Source organism: Mesitornis unicolor, unplaced genomic scaffold, assembly GCF_000695765.1.
Source record: "Mesitornis unicolor isolate BGI_N332 unplaced genomic scaffold, ASM69576v1 scaffold35807, whole genome shotgun sequence".
Taxonomy (NCBI): Eukaryota; Metazoa; Chordata; class Aves; order Mesitornithiformes; family Mesitornithidae; genus Mesitornis; species Mesitornis unicolor.
Genome location: NW_010199029.1, coordinates 1 through 20714, shown reverse-complemented (window position 1 = coordinate 20714; position 20714 = coordinate 1). Strand labels below are relative to the sequence as shown.

The following is a 20714-nucleotide window of genomic DNA, read 5'->3' as shown; positions in this document are numbered from 1 at the left end:
CAGCAGGAACGCACTCCTCATGGCAAATTCAAGCCCACCCTTGGAGGTCCCCACTTCTGTGGCAGCAAGGACACAGCCTGAATTTATCAGGAGGGGACACGTGAGAAAACATGAAGGGAATGAAGACGGCTTTGACCCTCATACTAGCAACAAGTCGCTCCAGTGAGCGTGGAGCTGCTTCCTGCCACTGGAGGGAGAGCTACAGCCTTGAAATGCTCAGGAGAGGCACAACTGAACCTCCGAGGCCCTCAGAGCAAGCCTAGCTCAAAGCAGAGAAGAGTCCCCACGTTCCAAGGGCAATGACGGGGCACTGGCTCTCCCCCAGGTTTGGAAAGGATGGCCCTGCCAAAACTGCACGGCAGCCTTGCTTTGCGGAGTGCCTCCCTCCCAGTGCACACACCCTGCCGACGCCTTGGGAAGCAGCCATCAGTCTGTGTGCTTCGGAAAAGATACTCACACGTGCACAGAACAAGAGCTGGGATGTGCTCCACCAGACCTCAAAATCCTCCTGAGGGCTTGCCATAATGGAAAAGACCTTGCCAGTTTGAGTAGCTGAGTTAGAAGGTAAAAGCTTTTTAAAAATTCCCTCCAGAATTTACCAGCATGCCCAAATGCAGTGTATGAGTATATAGTGATACTCTCCTTTGGCCTTCAGTGTTTCTCCCTTCAGTGTCAACAAGAGACTTGAACAGAAACCATTACAAAGAACAGTCCCTGTCCCGTAACTAAACATTTAGTAATCCATTGAGTACTTAATTGTCATCTTATGGAAAAAATGCTGTTCAGGGACACTACTGTTTCTGTCATTCCTCTCTTCAGCTGAGCATCTCCATCTCTGCTGTAGTCAGGTTCCATGTTCTTTTGGGTCTTAATCCCATCCCTTTCTTCATCCTTCCTTCCCCTTACAATGGCACGCAACTACGTATGCAGAGCTTTGTCTTGCTTGCCATCATTAGGTTCTAGGGTCAACCCCCACTGAGGACAAAGATTAAAGTTCTTAACTTCTGTTGGCTCTGGTCACACATTGTATGAGTACCTTTGCAACTATACAGTACTGTTTTTGACATTAAAGGACATCGGGTACACGACATTTCTGTCTCAAGTGCCTAACAGAAGTAAAAATGATCCAACCATCCAGTCTCATACACCCCTAAGAAGAATGGTGGTGCACTGCTTAAGATACAGGAATGGAAGGCATGTGTCAGAGAAACACAGAATGGTTTAGGTTGGAAGGGACCTTAAAGATCATCCAGTCCAACCCCCTGCCATGGACACCTCCCACCAGACCAGGTTGCCCAAAGCCCTGTCCAACCTGGCCTTAAACACTTCCAGGGAGGGGACATCCACCCACAGTCATCTTACAAACAACTGTATCACCAGGTTTTGTTGGTTTGTTTTTCAAGCCAAGGTACATTCTTTCCTATCAAGCCTCTAACAGCAGCCCCCAGTAACTCATGATCATCTACAATTACTAAAATGCTAGAAGATAAATCCCAGTTAAGCAGGCTATTAGGGTATGGTTCAGTGCAGAAGAGACTTAAAAAATCTCCAGTTCACTAATTAGCTCTGGCAGAATCTACAGAACACAATGAAGAGCGGTGAGAAACGGGAACAAGCCCAGAGCTGTAGTGTGTGCCAACTTAGCACAAGCTTCAATCAGCAGAAGTGAGGAAGATCCTGGGTTTAGTTACCTACTGAACCCTGCTGAAAGACCATTAACTAAAGGAAAGAGCAGCTCTCTTTTCTGAAATCCCCTAGCAGTCACGTTCATGGTAGTTGTCCTGCTATTTAAGCTGGTAATGAAATCAATATGGGGCAATGCTACCACATAATTAAGACAATACAAACTTTAGGACAGTTATATATATATATTTAGTGTCTATATATATAAAAGTATATACATATTTATAAATGAAAGCATATTATGTATTTTATATATATTATAAGAATAGTCATGTATGACCTGCATCTCCCCAGGTCTCAGCAAATTAAGCTCACAATAGACAGGAGCTGTCTTGTTGACCCCATATTTCACTGCTGTGCTGGACATAATTCCCTCCTGCATTAAGGGACTAGAGCTCAGAACACTAATACTGACTTTCTACAGAATATGCAATTACATCAGGCTGAGGCAAAACATTTGATTAAATACCTGTTATATGACTTTTTTTTTCCAGCCCTCATCATGTGAACTTACATATTCAAACCTTGTCTCTCCACAGTATGCAAAATGTCCGTGAGTCGTCTTCACAGAAATTTCATAAAGAACATAAGCAAGCTATCATGTCTTGGAGGAAGAGGAGCAGACACGTTTTAATAAAAATCAGAGTGTTTTTTTGGTGGCTGTGACAAAATGCTGATAGAAGTTCCTTTTGGAAAAGAAAGGACTGAACAGAGCTTTTGGCAACCTCTCCTTGATCAACATCTCTGGGCACTAGCCAAACAGCCTGGCAAACAAAAGCACTGCAACAAGAAAACACAAAATTTAAACAGAAGAAAAATTTACAAAGGTGCAAACTTTGCAATTTAGCGTGGAGAAAGATGGTCGCTGGCACCAGTGTGAGTGACTGAAGAGAGTGGGGAGAAGGACTGATCTCCAGTCAATTTAGACATTCAAGTACAGAACTGCTACCCTGGTGTCCTTTTTCAGACAGGGAGAGTAAAGCGGGCACCACCCAAGGGCGAGACACCTCAGGTACCTTAGGATACCTTAGCACAGCCATGAAGAGGAGGACTGGAATTACTGCAGAGAAGGCCACACCTAGACTGCCAGATTTGGAGAACATTCAAGGACTCAATATGTTACATTAGTTGCTTGATATCCACACAGATGAGAGAAATCTGCAACAATTGTGCAACAAGGGCCAGGGAAGATGTTACTTGTGGAGCTGTAACTAGATGAACTGGAAGCAGATCAATACAGGTGGGTTAGGACACAGAGTCAAGAAGCTGTGATAACCTATGCTAGCAGGTGGAATGTAAGCCATCCTAAATCACGGCCATCAAAACAACTCAAACCTCAAGTAATGTCAAAGTGGATGACCATATCCTTTTGTTATTTACTTCCTGAATAGCAAAGTCTAGCAATAGAAAACAACTGAATTTCACATTTTAACAGGGTATCTCATAGCAAATCACCAAAGGTAGATAAAGGGCATCAGCCCTCATTAATAGATACAAAAATTATGGTAGCAATAAGGCATAGTTACAAGACCTGTACAGCATTGCACAGGCAGGCAGCAGCAAGGCCACAGAACAGTCAGCATCCTGTCCTCCAAACCACAACAGCAGCTGCTAAGTCCAAAATATTCAGCATCTTCAGCAAAATGTATAATCAACACTACATACAAATTACATTAATATAGGTATGCAATTGTTTTCTTATGTGTGCTTGTGCTGTAACATTTACCTAGAAAGCAAACACCACAGAAGATCTATTCATTTCATGACTGGAGACTCAACTTGTCCTTTAGCCTCCCTTCTGCAAAATCAACTTCCAGCCATCAGCCATCTGATGCAGCTCTGAAGGAAAGAGCGTTAAACCACCAGAAATACGGCACATACACCTGCACCTGCTCTGCATTTTAATGGCACCAAATTGAAATGAAAATTTCCAATGTCTGTAGGGCTGCAAGTTAACCCACATCCTACCACAGTCCGGCAGGAACATACAACATACTTAGTGCTCCCCCTTACAACACTAAGGAGTCTCCTGAGCTTGCCTCCCTCCATCAGGCTTTATAAAAGACAAAGTTATCAATTATAACTTGGAGGCTTTCTACGGACTTGTGTAGTTACGAGTTTGGTGTATTTGCAACGAGGATTAAATGGCGCATCCTTAGAAAAGAGCAAAAAGTTAAGCAAGCAGCAAAAACCAAGACTGTCAATGTTAAATCCACAACACTGACCACAGATACACCAAACCAGTTCCTAACAAGCCCTTTGGTGATGATGCTTCAGCAAGCACTGCACAGCAAATCTGTGTCCTGAACTAACTGAACTGGCAGAGTTCAACCCACAACAGTGACTTCCCAGCAGTTAAGAAAGTTGCCAGTATCTCTAAAATTTGACAGAGAAATACTTGATTTTCTCCATGCCTGCTACGGTTGCAGCAGCCTGGCAGCCCCTGTTTCACAGTAGTCTCTTTGCAAGATGCTCAGCTGCAAGGCAGAGAAAACAGCTCATAAACTGAAAATGGTTTTACAATCCCCAGAAGGGAGCTGATGCGCAGGTAAATTACAAAAGGAAAATTATTCTCCTTCCTTGTACTACCAGCTCATCAAATCATCATCTTCTCCTCCCCATTAAAAAGGCTGCTAAAAGAACTCCTTATAGCTGACATTTTGCAAATCTCTATTCCTTGCTGCAAAGATCATCCGTGTGAAAACCAAGTTATCTTTGAACAAAATGCCCTTTTTTGCTTATTCTGCATTCACTGAAGGCCTTAAAGTCCTTTTGTGTTTGCAAAGGAAGAGGATGGACTCATCAGAACTAGAAATCTCTGTTGGTGCAAAAGGACCAAACGATAAAACATGGCAAATCAATATGGTCTGTAACTTAGGGATGTGCTCTTCCAAGCTTCACTTACTGTAACATCATGTCTCTGAACCATCAGCTCTTTTTAATTTCCCTAATTCAAATCTCCACTCATGATTTAAACTTTCTTTAAAAAAATCTCTCATTTTCAGGAGCTCTCCAATTGCTCTCCTACTCACATTTCATACAATCTCAAAATTAACATGTCTGTAACAGAAAAATGATTCACTGAAATTTCAAAATAACTAAATCTGCATTACTCAAAAGTGTATTCACTCAGAGCTAAGAAGTTCAACTACATGCACTCACTTTGCTGGCCTCCCCAAGTCTTCTTGCTACTTATATTGCTTTGTGTTGTTAGTTTGGTTTTGGTTTTAAATTCTCATTTATTGTACTCCTATTTTCATTTAGTTACGGGAAATGATGGTACATTTTCTCCAGTAATTCTCTCCTGCCTTTTTTAAAAACACCTGCTCTTCTGAATGGTCGATCTGTCCATTTAAGAGAACTCTCATGTCTGGACATTAAAGGTCATTGTCTTATTCTCATTAACATCTGTCTAAATGGAACACATCTGGGTCTTATAAAATACTGATGATAACAAAGGTGTTCACAACATTTTAAAAAGAGAGTACAATCCTGCTAGAATAATGACTATGCAGATAAACAGTCTGACGTTATGACCTGTTTTTGCAGACAGAGAATAAACGACCAAGCAAACATCTCTGTCCTCGTGATCATCTTACAATAAAAAGTACATCAGGACACTCATATGTATGACGTACACTTTAAATGGCATTACAATTCACCTGTCCAGATTATTAGGCAGAGAACACTGATTAAGCTCTATCTCTATTGCATAAACAGGTGTTTCCTAAGAGGCTTTCATGGGCATATTCTGCATTTGTTTTGCATACAAGGTAGGAGCAGAACACAAAACAAGTTGTGACTGGCTAAGAATCAGGTCAAATGGTAAGAACATAGACAAGGGCATTTCTGTTTCTCAGTCAATTATAATTTTGTAGTGTGATTAGATGCAATCACAGGATCAGAAGTATCTTCTAGGATTTCTTTCTTGACCATGGGATAATGCCTACAGCACTGGGCATAATGCAAAGCAGAGAGGTGCCAAGCTGTGGCCAGGAACACACTTCACCACAGCTTATTTGCTGCGGCAGCCTCTGTTTACGAGTAAGAAACTTTTTAGGAAACAGTCTTCCCACTGGCTGTGTCAGCAGCACACTGGTCACAACAGAGGAATAGGAGCGACTCGATTCAGGAAGATTTTCATTCTCAGCTGCAGCACTGAGGTGGCAAATAGAAGCAATCAGGCCTTAAGTATAACAGCAATTCAGTTACTCCTCTCCAATCTCTGAAACATAATGTATAGCACAAAGGGAGATCAACACTCAAACTTTGAGAGATCTAAAAAAATTTATGCACAAGATGGCCTGAAAGTTCACATATTCGAACTACCAGCTCATAAACCTGAAAAGATCAGAAAAGCAGTAATTTATGTGCCACTTCACGACTTTCCCCCAAGTCCACTAAGAGATTCCCCAAAAGCTTATGAACTGTCACAATACTCCAAGTCACTGTGCTGAATTAGTGCAAACATCATACTCTGAAGCACTGACATAATGAAACACAAGGTTCTTGTCACCACTCTGGCCAGGCAGATGGTCCGTGACCTGCAATAACCTGAATATTCTAGTTCTGCACACATTATGGGCAGGACTCTTGATCACCCAGGCTAGGCAGTTTTGCATATGCAGATACACCAGTCATGTTTATCAATGATCAAATGAGCCAAACGAGGCCTCTTAAAACATATCATTTTCAACACCAGTGTTCATGCTAAATGATTCCCACTGGCAAAAATACATCACTGGATATTCTTTCCTAATAACTTAGTAAGCTTTGTGGTTTTAAAAAGTCATAGGGCAGAGAGAAAAAAAGGCAGAAGAGTCTTAAGGATTACGAACTCCTAAATTCCATGCAAAAGGCAGAGGATAGAAGCTGGAGTAAGTTAATTCTGAACTAGTTTACCTCCCTGTGACTCTTGTAACCTTTTATTCCTTAATCGTGAAATACACCATTTTTGAGTCAAAGCAGCAGCTTGAAAGAGCTGAAAGACCCCAACAGCCAGATAACCATTACTGACATACCTTGCCAGAATCAACTAGTTCTGCTATTTCATCCAGACTTGGGCCACTTGGCATAAAAAACGCCCATCGATAATGGACTCCTTTCAAGAGATGCTGCAAGAAAGATCACAAATATATTACAAAAATCATGAGAAGAAACTGAAATGGGAATTAAAATCAATGACAGAAGCACTGGAGAAGTAACCTAAGCAAAAGAAATGGAAATTATATGCAAGTGTCTGAAAAAAAAAAAAGTCACCTAAGCACGTGGATTAAATGTACAGACAGGGATGTGGTATTAGCACAATAGGCTCAGGGTGAATTTTGTGTCCAAGTGCACAAGTCAGCTAGTTGAGAAAAACAACCACCTTGTCTCTGCAGCTAGAAACAGCATTCGTTGTTACGTGAGAGAGCAATGGCACTATACGTTTAGACACGTCCACAAAGGGCGTGAAATAAATCCAGCAATGCGACATTTAGAGCCTTCCACCTCAGTGTCAGTGATTAAATTTTCCACCATCATATCTGCCAAAGTCATCACAGCCCAATGACAGCTGGCAGCTCACATGAAAAGCATTTGGGGAAGATCTCGCAAGCACAGGTCAAGAGGACCTCCTCTAAGTCATAACGGAAATAAGAGCCTTCCTCTACCAAAGACAGATGATTTTTAATACATGGCATGCAATGCTCCTCATCATGGAAACATGCATGCTCAGAAATAATACTACAATTTCTTCCCAGCCTTTTCATTTTGTTTTCTTGCTTTCCTTTGAAAGTACTGGTACAGGACTTAGAATGTCATTCAACCATGCCATCACAGGAATACCATGGCAACTGCTGGAAAAGCATTCAATTGGAGAGCTACTACACATGTTGAGAGAAGAGAAAAGTTCTCAAAAGCCTCACTCATCTTGGCCACTGGCTGAATGTTTTAAGATCCACTTAGGAAAACCAGAAAAATCGGTATCACCACCCAGACACATGAACATGAAAGAGATGAAAGACTTTCTAGCCACCCTCAACCACTGTTATTATTCTTTGGTGCTGGAAGAGGATGAAGAGAATCAGTCATGGAACAATGTTTTGAGAGAAAGCCTGACCAGCCTAAAGCAAGTAGCAAAATTACCCCCACTTCAATGAGGCAGGGATTTGCAGTGTTGACTATGAAACACTGGCTGTCAGCAGGACTCGCCAGGGAGGCCATACGGAAAAAGCCACAGTGAAAAGCACAATAAGGAATCAAAACTTCAAAGCACCCCAGTCTACCACATACACCAATCAGCACCACTCCAACATGGGGTTTTTTTCAGTGTAAGAAAGAAGGAAAGAATAAAAATGCATCTGAAGTATACTTAATGATGTACGAGGAAAACAAGACAGATGAGCCACAGGACTAGCACTCAAGCCACAAGGGAAGCCACTAGAGTACCACATAATATTAAAGTATATAGGATTTTGTCAAATACCTTTAGAGTTTTGGACCCAACGGTGACTCCTGTTTGTAACATGCCATCAGCCACTCCAAGTTTGTCCATATTGATCATGAAAGGTGTCACTAAGGTAACGTATGTTGCTCCTGACCATTTCTTCAGGAGATCTAGAGCCCATTTCTCCGTGGATCCACCAACATTATCTAGGATAAAATCAAATCTGCGGACATGTAAAGAACAGGTTTAAAATCAGGATACGGGGAAAACAATTTCATCATAATTAAGCTAATTCACATCAGAAATTGGCTGTAGTACCACTGCAATGCATCAAAATAACTGCCTGCAAGACAGTAGCAAGAAAGTCCCAAAACTTCAGCTAAATCCCAGCATTACTCTACAATGGGAGTTAAATTTACAGGCTATTGCCCATTTACTGCACAGCAGACACAGGCTATTTAGACAAACTGCTCTTAAGCTCCCAAAAGTAGACTCTCAGATGCACAACTACATTTTACCTTTGCTTAAAGCACTCTAGAGCTCTATTTCTTCAGCCCTCCAACTGAGACTACTACAACAGTATTGAGGTCTGGTCCTAGCACTGAACAATGTGCTATGTGCATGTAAAAACTAGTCTGGACTCATGCCCTGACTAGGAACATCTCCTCTACCTGCTGTACTCACGTGAAAGTCAGTTCCAGCAGTCAAAGTTACAAATTACTCTACTAATCCCTAACTCCTCGCATCTTTTTTGTGACCCAATTCTCAGCTTCATTTCTGTAAGTATTTTTTAATCTCCCTATTTGTTCGGGGACCATTTTCCCTTTACTGGCAGCCTTTTTCTTCAAATCTACCTATTTGACGTAGAACCTAGCAATGAAAAGGGTCTAAAACCTTCCCTCCTGTGGAATGAGTATGTGCATCCTCTGGCAACGTATCACAGTTTCAGCATTCCTTCTCATTATCCCAGCACGTGACTCTGGAAATGCTGAATAAGGCAACAGGGAGCCATGCACCTATGCTGTTAGATGCACAGCTCATTCTCATTTTCCTCTGTAGATTTCCAGCAATCTCCAGATTGCAATATATATGTATATAGACATACATGTGATCTAAATAACTTACAAGTAAGAGGGGAAAATACTTCATGCAAATTAAATAGAAAAGCTTTTATCTCTAGAAAGACAGTTTTCCTGTCTGTCTTCCAAGGATGTGATTTCATGTTAAAAGCTCAGTCAACCTAACAGGTGCCAACAAGAGAAATGAAAATCATGAAAACTAATGCTCCAGGAGAAATGACCCTACTCCGGGATCTGAAGAGTCAGTACAACCAAAAAGAGGAGGGAAGCAGGACCACCCCCATCAGTACACCTGACCGATCAGCTTCACTGTATCATAAAACTGCAACGTAAGGCAGAGCTGTTGATAGCTCCTAAAAAGGGTCACTTGCTAGTATGGGCGTTTAGCATTTAAGATGTTGAATTGCACAAAGGCAAACAGCACTGCTTGCAAACTGCTAAATTACCTGCTGCACGCCATACAGACAGTGCCAGTACCCTCACAGCTGACCTCAGGCCTGCTGACAATCACATCATAGCTAAAAGACACTTGCCTTCTTAACACAGTTATCTAGATATCAGTTATAGTTACAGATTCTTTCATAGATTGAACAGCTTCTATTTCCCCTCCCGGTAAGTTAACTCAATCTAGCTAAAAAGAGCAGTGTAAATACCATATTCAAATACAAGTCACAGCAGACCAAGTGTAAACAGATGGAAAGATTACAAAAGCAAAAAAAGGCTTCAGTTCTAGAGAAACCGCCCCAAGCTAGTTTAAACATAACTGCTGTGACAAGATAAGTGTGCCTGTTTATCAGAGGAAGCCGTACCCAATCTTACAGAAAAGGAATTTACTCCCAGTTGAGTTGCACAGTGGCTAAAGACCTTCAGGCAAGTCATTTAACTGCTTCATGACCTAGTTCTTCCATCTAGAAGATCAATTTTACTATTTACTGACCTCACACAGGATTTCTGAGACTTACTTTAATTTATTCATGCTTTGTAAATGCTCCAAGATCCTTGGATAGAAGCTGACAGAACCGTGCAAATCACAGTCATTGAAGAGAAGCACGTGAAAGTGAGCTTGCCTCCACATGCCCAATTAACTGGCTCAGCCTTACAATGAAATCTATGCTTGGGATACTCACTTGGAAAAATGCATTCAAAATGGGCTGGGATAAATTTGCTTTACAAAGTAACGCTTTAGAAATGGGGCAGGGGCGGGGAACAAAAAAAAAAAAGGAATTCCGATAGACTGGAGTCAAGCAACCAAAAGGCAACTCCTTCATCTCAGTATTAGGTAACACAAACACGTACAAGGGCAATGTTTTAAGCTGCTCTTCCAGATTTCCAGATTTGTAATCAATCACATCATCCGCTCCAAGCCTTTTCATCAGTGTGCTGGCATCATGAGAACAAACTGCTGTCACGTGAGCACCCCAGGCCTTCACTAGCTAAAAACAAGCATAAAAAAGAAGTCCAAAGTTTAAAATTCAGTGAAGCACTGAGAACAACGTAAAAAGCCAAAGCCTCACCATATTTATATAATAAACGATCACCTTTAGTAAATAGTAGGGAAACTGTGTTCCACCACAGGGTAACTTGTCACACATCCCACAGACAAACAATGGTTAGAAGGAAGGAGTTGGTGTGGAGGAAGGAGGGTGGTTTTATTAATGCCACTTACAGATATCAGGTCTCAGGTTAAATAAGGCTTCAACTAAAATACTGTTTGCCATCTAAATCTGCCAGCTAAATGTATACCAAGAGGTATTGTCCAAGTTACCAACCTACAAAACTGTAATGACATCAACCATTAAATATTTTTGTATGTATTTATAATGAAAATATTTTATATTCCTACCTGCTCAGTATTCCATATATCTATATCACTGTAAATAGCTACATTAACAACAAGACAGAGAAGGAAGTAATCTCTGATGTACCACAAGGAGGGTGTCAAGTTCTCTTCTACGCCAAAAGCTATAGCAAAGTAAAGGAATTTTTGCTAGTTATTTATCACTTTTGTAATCACAGTAATCTTTTTTACATATATTGCAGGTTACTTAATGTAGTTTACTCAGGATTAATCACATAGAAATTGTAACTAGTTCGTATCTGGTCAGCCTGTTGTACTGATCTCATTTAGCCACCTGCTTCAGCATGGATCGGGCAAAGCGCATACCACTGAAAAGTCTCCTGTAAGCTTTTTTAAAACCACTGTGGTTATGGTCTAGTAACATGGAACACAGTGATGCAGTCACCCAACTTCTGTATTTTTTTCATCTTCTCAAGAGAAAGATGTCTCAGCACAACACTGATTAGAATCAAAATCCCCAAATTAAATGAGAGCATGACAAGAGGATGTTCCACAATTAATGGATCAATAAAAGAACATGTTGGGTCTCCCAAGTGTAGAGCTACTTGAATGAAGACAGACAAAAGGGCAGCAGGGCAAAGATAGTGAGGGAAAGCTGATCTAAGCTACTGTGCTTCACATACACTGCACATCAAAGCCTGGTGCCTCTCCTCTCATTTGACCACCTGTGACAGCTGTGGTAGATGACACATTCTCCACCAAGTTTTTTTCATATTTATGGAGCAGAGCTGATGAAAAGATAATGAAAACAGGCTATATATTTAACCAATTAGAGATTTCCCACACCCAGACTGTGAAATGTGATCTTTCACTACCTACACTCACAGCTCCTTTCTTTGGAAGTTCCCGCTTCCTACTTTAAACTAATACAACGTAACAAATGGAAAGCAATAAATCTGAAAATATTTCACTTTTGGAAATATTGATCAGATTGATCAGACAGATTGATCAGTACCTTGCTATTTCACTATTCCTTCCCTCAATTCCCTTCCGTTAATTTTTTTTTTCATATTGAATAGCTTGAAGATGCATCCTGGGCATGCTGGTTTATATTACCTGTACAGCAAATGTACCAACTCCTCCTGAAGCTCCTAATATTAATACTCTGTAAGAGAAAATTAAAATACATTAAATAGTTCTTTAAATAAACTCTATAGTAACTATGTATTCTAATGCTTCTTATGCATCCCTGACACCAAATTATTTTAAGCAAAAGTCTGTATTTGTTACTTAGTGGTGAACTCTTCAGACAGCCAGTAACGTGACTTAACATTGCTGATGATGTTTCCTGTGCCAAGAGCATTATCTCAGCACAGCCAAAGAGACTCCCTCGGATGCGCTTTCCAGTCAAACCAGGCAGCGGAGCTGTCAGGCAGTAACATTCATCATGCAATAGCCCTGTCCCTGTTCTCACTTTTCCAAACAAAACTGCTTAGTCTGGGAAAAAAATCTTAAAGTTAAGAGTCTTTTTGTCTCCCAGACTCCATTGTCCTATCTTCTAAAGAAAAAAATCTGATTTACCAACATTTTACACACATAGATGTTATCTAAGAGAAAATGTCGTTTAGTACTACTAAACTAAGAGACTAGGAACTTCAGAATATGTGGGACATCATTTTAGCATATTGCATAATATTTATCTAAAAGAAAGACAAAAATGCAATGAAGTAGCCTCACCACAAACAAGTTTAAGTTCTATTAAATTTTCTAAAGAGAGAAGGCAGTAGAGATTTTCTAGTCCAGTACATCTCAACAAGACCCTGTAAATGTCAGGTTGTGGAAACTGACAGACATGCAAGAAAAAAGAAAGTATCTTACCAAATTATTAGCAAGTGGGAGTTCATCTTAACTGAACACACTACTCTAAATTTCATAAAAATGAATGCAAGTTTAGTGGCTTGAGCGCCTTACTGCTAGCAGCCTAACCACTGCTCAAAAATGTCATCCAGATATTTTATTAAGTAACTAAATTTCAGAAAGGGAATTGGCCTTGCTGCTGAAGCTACAAAGAGTGCCTGGACTCTGGACTCATTTGTTAGTTGTAGGACAAAAGGAAGATCCAAGATGAAGTCCTGGCACAGGACTGGGGAACATCATGTATCTCAGAACTCCTGTTTGCCAGAAAAAAATCAGTTCAGAAGCTGGCGACTTTCCTGTTTTAAATCTCACTGTGGTAGATGTTGAAGAAAATTGCTTTTTACAGTGCAAAATTGCACTACACAATCTGGAGTCTCAGTTTACAAAAATTCTTTGATGTAACCTAAGAGACTTGGCTTTGGTCACAGTATCCATTTTAAAATGCTTCCTCTTTTGTAACTGATCAGATCCTGTTCCCTTCTATTCCACTGATCCAAGCTGCAAAATTCAGATTAAGAATTTGAAACCACAATGCCTGCAGCTTTTAAATCTGCCAAAATGTGCTTATCCTCAGAGCCATGCTTCTAACAACAGATGCCTGAAGCAGCATTCATATCCAGATTTTGTTACACTTGAAATGGCTCAGGGATGCTACACTCAAAAGCTACTGGGTTAAGCCCATCTTTATTCTTACAAAGGAGAGTCACAATTAAATCCTTTCCAAAAAACCTTGTCAAACTGCCTTTTCAATTTTACTCCTTGCTTAAAGGGCATTTCTTCTACTAAAAATTTTGGAGAAAGCTGTTGTTCTAAAATGCACATTTTGCTCAAGGATTTAGGTAACATTTTCAGTTTTGGTGAGCTTCTTGGCTAGGATTTTTTTTTAATTTTCCACTTCAATAAAAACCCTTGAGATTCTTCACTTAGAAATACTTTTCAGATTTTGTTTTATGTTACGCAGGCTATTTTCTCCCAAACTGTCTAATTATTAAAACTCTCTCCATATACTGTGACTTTAAAAAAGCTCTTTGTTTCAGACAAATGATGTCTGTACAGGAGATCCACGTGCCACAGATCAACAGATAAGCATTTTTACAGCACTGAGGACAGCAAGACACATTCATTGGCACAACACGAGGCAGTGGGGAAGTGTTTTGAAGGTGTAGGACCTGTTAGGATGGTACAGAAAGACAACAGATGATGGGAAGTGCCCAAGCAGGCAGAGTTTTGTTTGTATTGGCTCAGGAAAACACAGCCAGGAGAAAACATATCAGAGAAACTACCTGTTTCACAGCTAAGGTGAGCTCAGGAGTAGACTAACATACAAGCCTATGTACAAGAGAACAAACTAACCTGAACAGAGATCCAAGAGAACCGATTGTCTCAAAAGAACCAAAATGTTCATACGCCAGGCGCTGCTCCCTTCTGGCAGGGGCACATAGCTCAAGGCAGCATCCACCAAACCCCGTATGAGGCTCTAGGGGTTCAAATGATCAGACTGAGCAGATCTCTCCAGATAAGCACAGCAGGGAATTGGAGAGTTTAGTTCTTCTCCCTGGGCCTGGCTTGGAACTATGGTGTGGTCAGAAACCAGCATCAGAAAGCCAGGACCTTTTTCAGCTGTGAGTGTCCTTCCCAAAAGACACAGGGAGTGGGTGTACAGATCAAGGACTAACATTTTCCCCAGATTATAAACAACTAACTATTTTCAGTGACTCAGCTAGATGTCAAACAAAAATGATTATATTTATTGGATAAATACATCAATTTTATATATGTATGTAAAATTAAATTCCTTTTGATTATGCCAACAAAATGTGCCTAGAGATTTATTCTTGTATTGAGAAGTACTTACCCTATCAAGAAGTTTTACAACCTACACTCACTTTGTACTTCTCAACAGATTAAAATGATGAAATAACACAGAGAATTAGAAAAAATTATTTTCTTGGGGCATTATATCGTTCAAATTTTCATTGTAACAATATAAACCTGGAGTGTACATTTAATAGCTTACAGTAACGCAATCCAGTGTCTCTCCTCAGCATACTTAAATGCATAAAATAGGGATTCTGTACTTATATAACAGCAACATAATATTAATGTAAAAGTTTTCAAGAACTTCTCAAATGGTTTTGCATGGTCTGAATTATTTTTATCATGCTTTTTGGGAACACAGTAAACAACAGCACAACTGGACACTGGCACATACGAGGGGCTCTCCAGGTATTATCCACAGAAAACGTCAAAACAACAGTCATTCTGACCACTTTGGATAACAAAAACATTCACTTTTAGCTTGCACAAGAATACTGACATAAATTACAGTGGTATAGGATAAAAGTTATGGAGAAACGACTGGAGTTGCAGTGAAGCAGGAGACACCACAATGTGTGTACACTTCAGGTAACTCATAATAACACTTGTAGAAGATACTCCTGTCAGATCAACACATAATCAGATGTTGGACTGTCAGTGAGTATTTCTGGTTAGCCTGCCCTTCCACCTTAAAGAGGCAAAGAAAACAATACACACCAACAGAAAAACCTCACTGTTTCTAAGATGTCTTAACACTGCAATAAAGTATCAGTGAAGTAGCTTTCATCAAGGAATACAGCTGCTCTTTCAAACTAAGACACACTCATGTGTGTATATACACCCTTCTACATAGCTATTTACATACACCTACAGGAGACAAAAAGACCAACATAAAATCACATACGTATGTAACTTCTTACCAAACATATTACATTATTTCAAGAAATTAAGAAACACTGTGTAAATTCTTGCCTTTTGAAATTACTGCCTTGAGAGAGTAATGTAAAGTTCAGAGAAAATACTTTTGCACGGCCCCTTCAATGCATTTTATGTATTTTCCTACAATAAATTGTTCAGAAGAAAAAGGTTACCATCACGTAAGTCATTCTCTGCTGTTTTTACAATTCAAAACTTCTAGATGGGAAACATCATAATTTTGTAAGTACATTAAAATGTTTTTTGCTGACAGAGTAATTAAATATTTATTGGGAATATAAAAGTAAATGTTAAATGTAAAGACATTATACAAATGCAGTTTGAATTTCCCTTTCAACAATATAAACACTTACCTGAAGTTTGGAAAGATACTGTAAACATGACTAGCCTATCAACATGTCTTCAGGTTAATTCTATTTACATGTAAAAATTAAGATAATAATAAAATCTAAGTACTGAATGATAAAAAGGAAGGCCACATATCTAAAATTTCATCAGTAGCTGGAAATTAATTTAAATGAAGTCTCTTTGAAATTGCTTTAAATGTTGCAGTTTCTTTTTCTCAAATTAAAAACCTTTAGAATACTTTTAGAATACTTTAGAATAATACCTTTAGAAAAAGCAATTACTTGACATTTTCATGATGAAATTTACCATGGCATATAAACAACCACTCACTCAATTACCTTCTAAAGGTGTGGGTGAAGAATTTCAATAAATCTAGTGCCCTTTGCCACATGTCGCATTACAACTGTAACACCCAAGATAAAAGGAGGCCAGGCATCTAGACTCCTACTGTCCAATAATTACTTTATTTCATTTTAGCAGCATAGTAATTTTAATGATTATTTTTCAATTCTTTTTTTACTTTTGCCCTTCTTTCCATTCTGAACATTTTGCTATTTACACAAACATCCAAAGGCCAAAATAACTGTGCATTTCAATTATCAGGAGAAAAATGGTATTTGCTCCAATCTCTCAATGTATTTTTCCTCTTCCATCCTCCATCTACCATTGTCAGATTAACAGGCTGATAAACAAAGCCAATTTTTCTATTTGATTCGGCTGCTCATCTCGCACATTTCCCTCTTCTCTTCTGCATTCCTGTATCTTATCAAAACTCTGGCGTACAGATCAAATGAGACCCAGTCACCTGCTCATTTTTTTCTAAAAAGCTGGAAAACCAGGCTGTTCCAAATGGCCCATGCATGCAGGAACTGAGTGAACCACACCTCTGTGGTTGAGAGGACTTTTTGTGAGTTCCCCAAATAATTCTGAGAGAGGATATTATATTTGGATAGCTGTCCTAGCAGGCAGAAAGGCAAAGTCCCTATCAATTCCTAGATATACCATCCTTAGATTCTCTACATAGTCCTATACATTAGATATATATTGGACTACCTCTATACAGGGGAAGCAAGCAGCAAGGTACACTTTAGTTAGGGTCCTCCTCCGAGTCTCCCTCTAAAGAAGCCGCTCTCAGCAGTTGTGCAGACCGAGCCCAGCATCTTCAGAACAGCTGGTCTTTGTCAACGTCATGGTATAACAGTCTTCATCACTGCTGGACACATCTTAGAAGCAGCTAATCAGGATAAAAATGAAACACTAAGTTTTAGCACTAGAACTATTTACTTACCTTTTCCCACTACAATTACTTTGGTTCAGTCCTCCAACTTGGTTAACTGCAGACCAGGCTGTGAGACCAACATATGGTAAGGAGGCAGCTTCTGTGTGACTGAGACACTTTGGCTTAAAAGACACCTGAAATATAATCAATTGTATCAAAGTCACACAACAGATCCCACGTGACGCTGAAATATTCAAACAAGCTTTACTGAACTGCAGATCGTGTATTCCACATTTTTTACTATCTTCATAACTAGCTGGAGTCTAAATCAATCCAAGCACCAAGAAACAGACAGTTACTTAGCCACTAAGGAAAAAACACTGCCTATTTTTGGGGGTTGTCTGTTAGCAGGATTTTTGAAGGTTTACCTCGTTTCCACTAGCTACCACAAACTCTGACAGAGTCCCCTGTTTCCACGGAGGAATTGCTGCCCACACCTAAAACCAAACAGAAAACAACTATCAGTTTTTGTGACTTTGCACATGACTGTACCTACACAGAAAAGGTTTCTTCATTAAAGAAATCTTCTTTCCAACTTGCAGAAAGTATTCACTATTGCGTATCAGAAACCAGTTAAGTTTTTTTTACACAAAAAACCCCATCACAAGACTAAGTGAAGAACTGCAGAGGTATGTAAATAAATTGTACCATACTGTGTATAAGACATACATTTTCAAAAAACCCAAAATACTTCCATGCCAGGAAAGCCCAGATGGGACAGGATGTGGCAGAATCAGAATTTGCTGTACTAGTGAAATGTGAAAGCAACTGATGAAGGTGAAAGCAAACAATACCAGTATTTATGTGGGGACTCACAAAGTGGTTCTTGTGTTATGCCAGAGTTCCTATCCTAAGTAAGTTACTCAAGGAAAAAAAACAACTAATCCGTTCCTGTTAGCATTCTATCTTCAGTCAGAAATGAAGCATCATCTTGAGTGTGCACTTAGAAATGAATTCCTCTTTTGCTACCACTGAAATGGACAAAAAATTTAAAAAAACAGAAGGTAAATTAACGTGAGGAAGCAAGTCTGGGAAAGATCATGTTTTTCAGAGAAGAAAGGTAGCGATTCTAGGAATTTACTGCCAGATAGTCCTCATTCAGAATGCAACAACATAAAAAGAAGAATTTTCTTAAAGAGGAAAATGAAAGCTCAACATCTCACAGTATATTTTAACTATACATTATGGAAAAAAAAGCAAGATTGGTGGTATCACCTCATCTCCAGGTTTGAAACAAGACACACTCAGTCCACATTCCATAATAACACCAGAGACATCTCGACCAAGCGTTAGTGGAAATTCACTGTCCGTGCTATTGAGTTTCAGGGGATCTCGCTTCATATTTAACGCAGTTGCACCATAACCACCTGCAAAACACAAAATTAACCATGACACACTGTACAGAGTTTTCATTTATTAACTGGACAACTGCGATTAGAAAGCATTGTCTGTACCTAATGTGCATAATTTCTGTTATAACTTGAGCATGCAAAAAGTCTGCAATATTTTATACTTCTACAGATCTTACAAATAAAGAGCAAATCTCAATTCTGGCTTATTTGTCCGTGAAATGGCTCTCCATTATAAAAATATTTTGTATGTGGTAACACTATCAGAAACTCTAAGAACTCTTCAGAAATTGCTTCATTTCCCAACAGCATCATGTAGCTAGATTTCAAAAAACTCCAAGCCTTCCATTTGCTTTTTCAAATTAGGTACGGTAAACATAGCTAAAAACAGGTAAAAATTATTAAATCATGCATCCTAAGATGACTAACCTGAACTTCTATTCAGTAAGCAATTGCTAAATGCTGCAAATTACCCATCTAATAACACTGCTCAGCCTCAAAAAGTCTGCATTTGGGCATGTATATCAAGTGTTTAGAGAAGTCTGTCTAGGTGCCCTGTTTCTATACTGAAAAGAAATGAACACAGAAACAGGCACCTTGAAAGCAGGATGAAAAAGGACGTTTCTTCAGAATACTTTTATACTGACTCAAAATACCAGTAGCAGCCTCACAGTTCAAGTGGGTGCTTCAACTGGAATCCTCAGGTAACAAACGTCCCATAATTAAATTTACAATCATAGAATCATAGAATGGTTTTGGTTGGAAAAGACCTTTAAGATCATCGAGTCCAACCATCGCTCCAGCCCTACTAAGTCCGTCACTAAACCATATATACTAAGATTTTTTAAAAGTCATTTATTAGAGACCCCAGACACAAGTTACAGCTCTGTCATAGGTGTCCTGAAGGTATCTCTGCATGTGCTACTGAATCTGATTTCATACGCAAGGTCACTTTCTCAACAAGAAGCATAACATCTACCACCACTACTTGCTTCATGTGTTACAAACCTTGAAACTGAGGGAAAAAACTGATTAAATGTGTCAAACACAGAAAATTAGTCAGCCAAAGATGTAGATTTCCTGCGCCAGGTAACAGCAGGTACTCGGATGCCAATTCAGGAAGAAAGGGCATGACAACATGGTTTGGATTAGCTCACACATGCCTACTTAGAGGCAACTTTGACCTTCAGCCCCATCCACCTCAAAGAGATGGGAAAATTCAGTATCTCACAGGGGGGAGGCTGCTCCTTGGAAGGACTCACCATTAGTTAGGACTCAGCTCAGGACCAAGAGCGTTATCAACACCCAGGTGGTGGGGATGGGGGAGAAGGCCAGGAAATAAACCCCACCATGGCTACGCTATCAAAAGGAAGCCTACTTGTGAGCTGTAAGCCTGCGGAGGACAGTAATTAAGTCACTCAAATTAAAAGCTTCCCCCCCAGCGCACACAACTCCTGTCTTCAAAAATGTCTTTTTCTACTGTTCTTCCAAGAACTTGAAAAAAATAAGTTCCAAAGAAGGAGTTTCCCACAGGGCTGGGGTCGACGCGTACTGCGAGGGGGCCCTCTCAACACTGCCAAGGCTGGTGCGTACCGGGGCAGGCAGGTACATACGATGCATTTGTATGTACGATGCACAGAGGCAGGATGCCTGTACAATTTTGGAGATGTGGCAGCCTGAGTTTCTTCCAAGAACTTGAAAAAAATAAGTTCCAAAGAAGGAGTTTCCCACAGGGCTGGGGTCGACGCGTACTGCGAGGGGGCCCTCTCAACACTGCCAAGGCTGGTGCGTACCGGGGCAGGCAGGTACATACGATGCATTTGTATGTACGATGCACAGAGGCAGGATGCCTGTACAATTTTGGAGATGTGGCAGCCTGAGTCCAAGCACATCCCCTGCCACCACGCCAGCCTGGCCCCGGCCGCTTGGGCCCGGCACTTACTTCTCATGCTAAGGTCGATGGGGTTCAGGCTGGCGGCATGAACCTTAATGATGACCTCGTTCGGGAAGTGTATGATGGGGAACACCATGTCCCTGGTGAAGCGCAGCACATCGTTGCGGCCGTACCGGTCTATGACCC

The 20714-nt window shown here is 40.1% G+C and overlaps 1 protein-coding gene across 1 annotated transcript in view; it reads right to left on the bottom strand.

Moving 5' to 3' along the window:
- Positions 1-20709, bottom strand: part of RTN4IP1 (reticulon 4 interacting protein 1) — a gene marked incomplete at its 5' end in the record, with an annotated part of 24255 nt that extends 3546 nt beyond the window's left edge. Inside the window, 8 exons of the mRNA XM_010189339.1 lie at positions 6705-6797; positions 8150-8333; positions 10486-10622; positions 12104-12152; positions 17295-17419; positions 17654-17722; positions 18501-18652; positions 20577-20709. Of these exons, the coding sequence (XP_010187641.1) occupies positions 6705-6797; positions 8150-8333; positions 10486-10622; positions 12104-12152; positions 17295-17419; positions 17654-17722; positions 18501-18652; positions 20577-20709 (942 nt within the window). The remainder of the gene's footprint in view (positions 1-6704; positions 6798-8149; positions 8334-10485; positions 10623-12103; positions 12153-17294; positions 17420-17653; positions 17723-18500; positions 18653-20576) is intronic.
- Between the last annotated feature and the right edge of the window lie 5 nt (positions 20710-20714).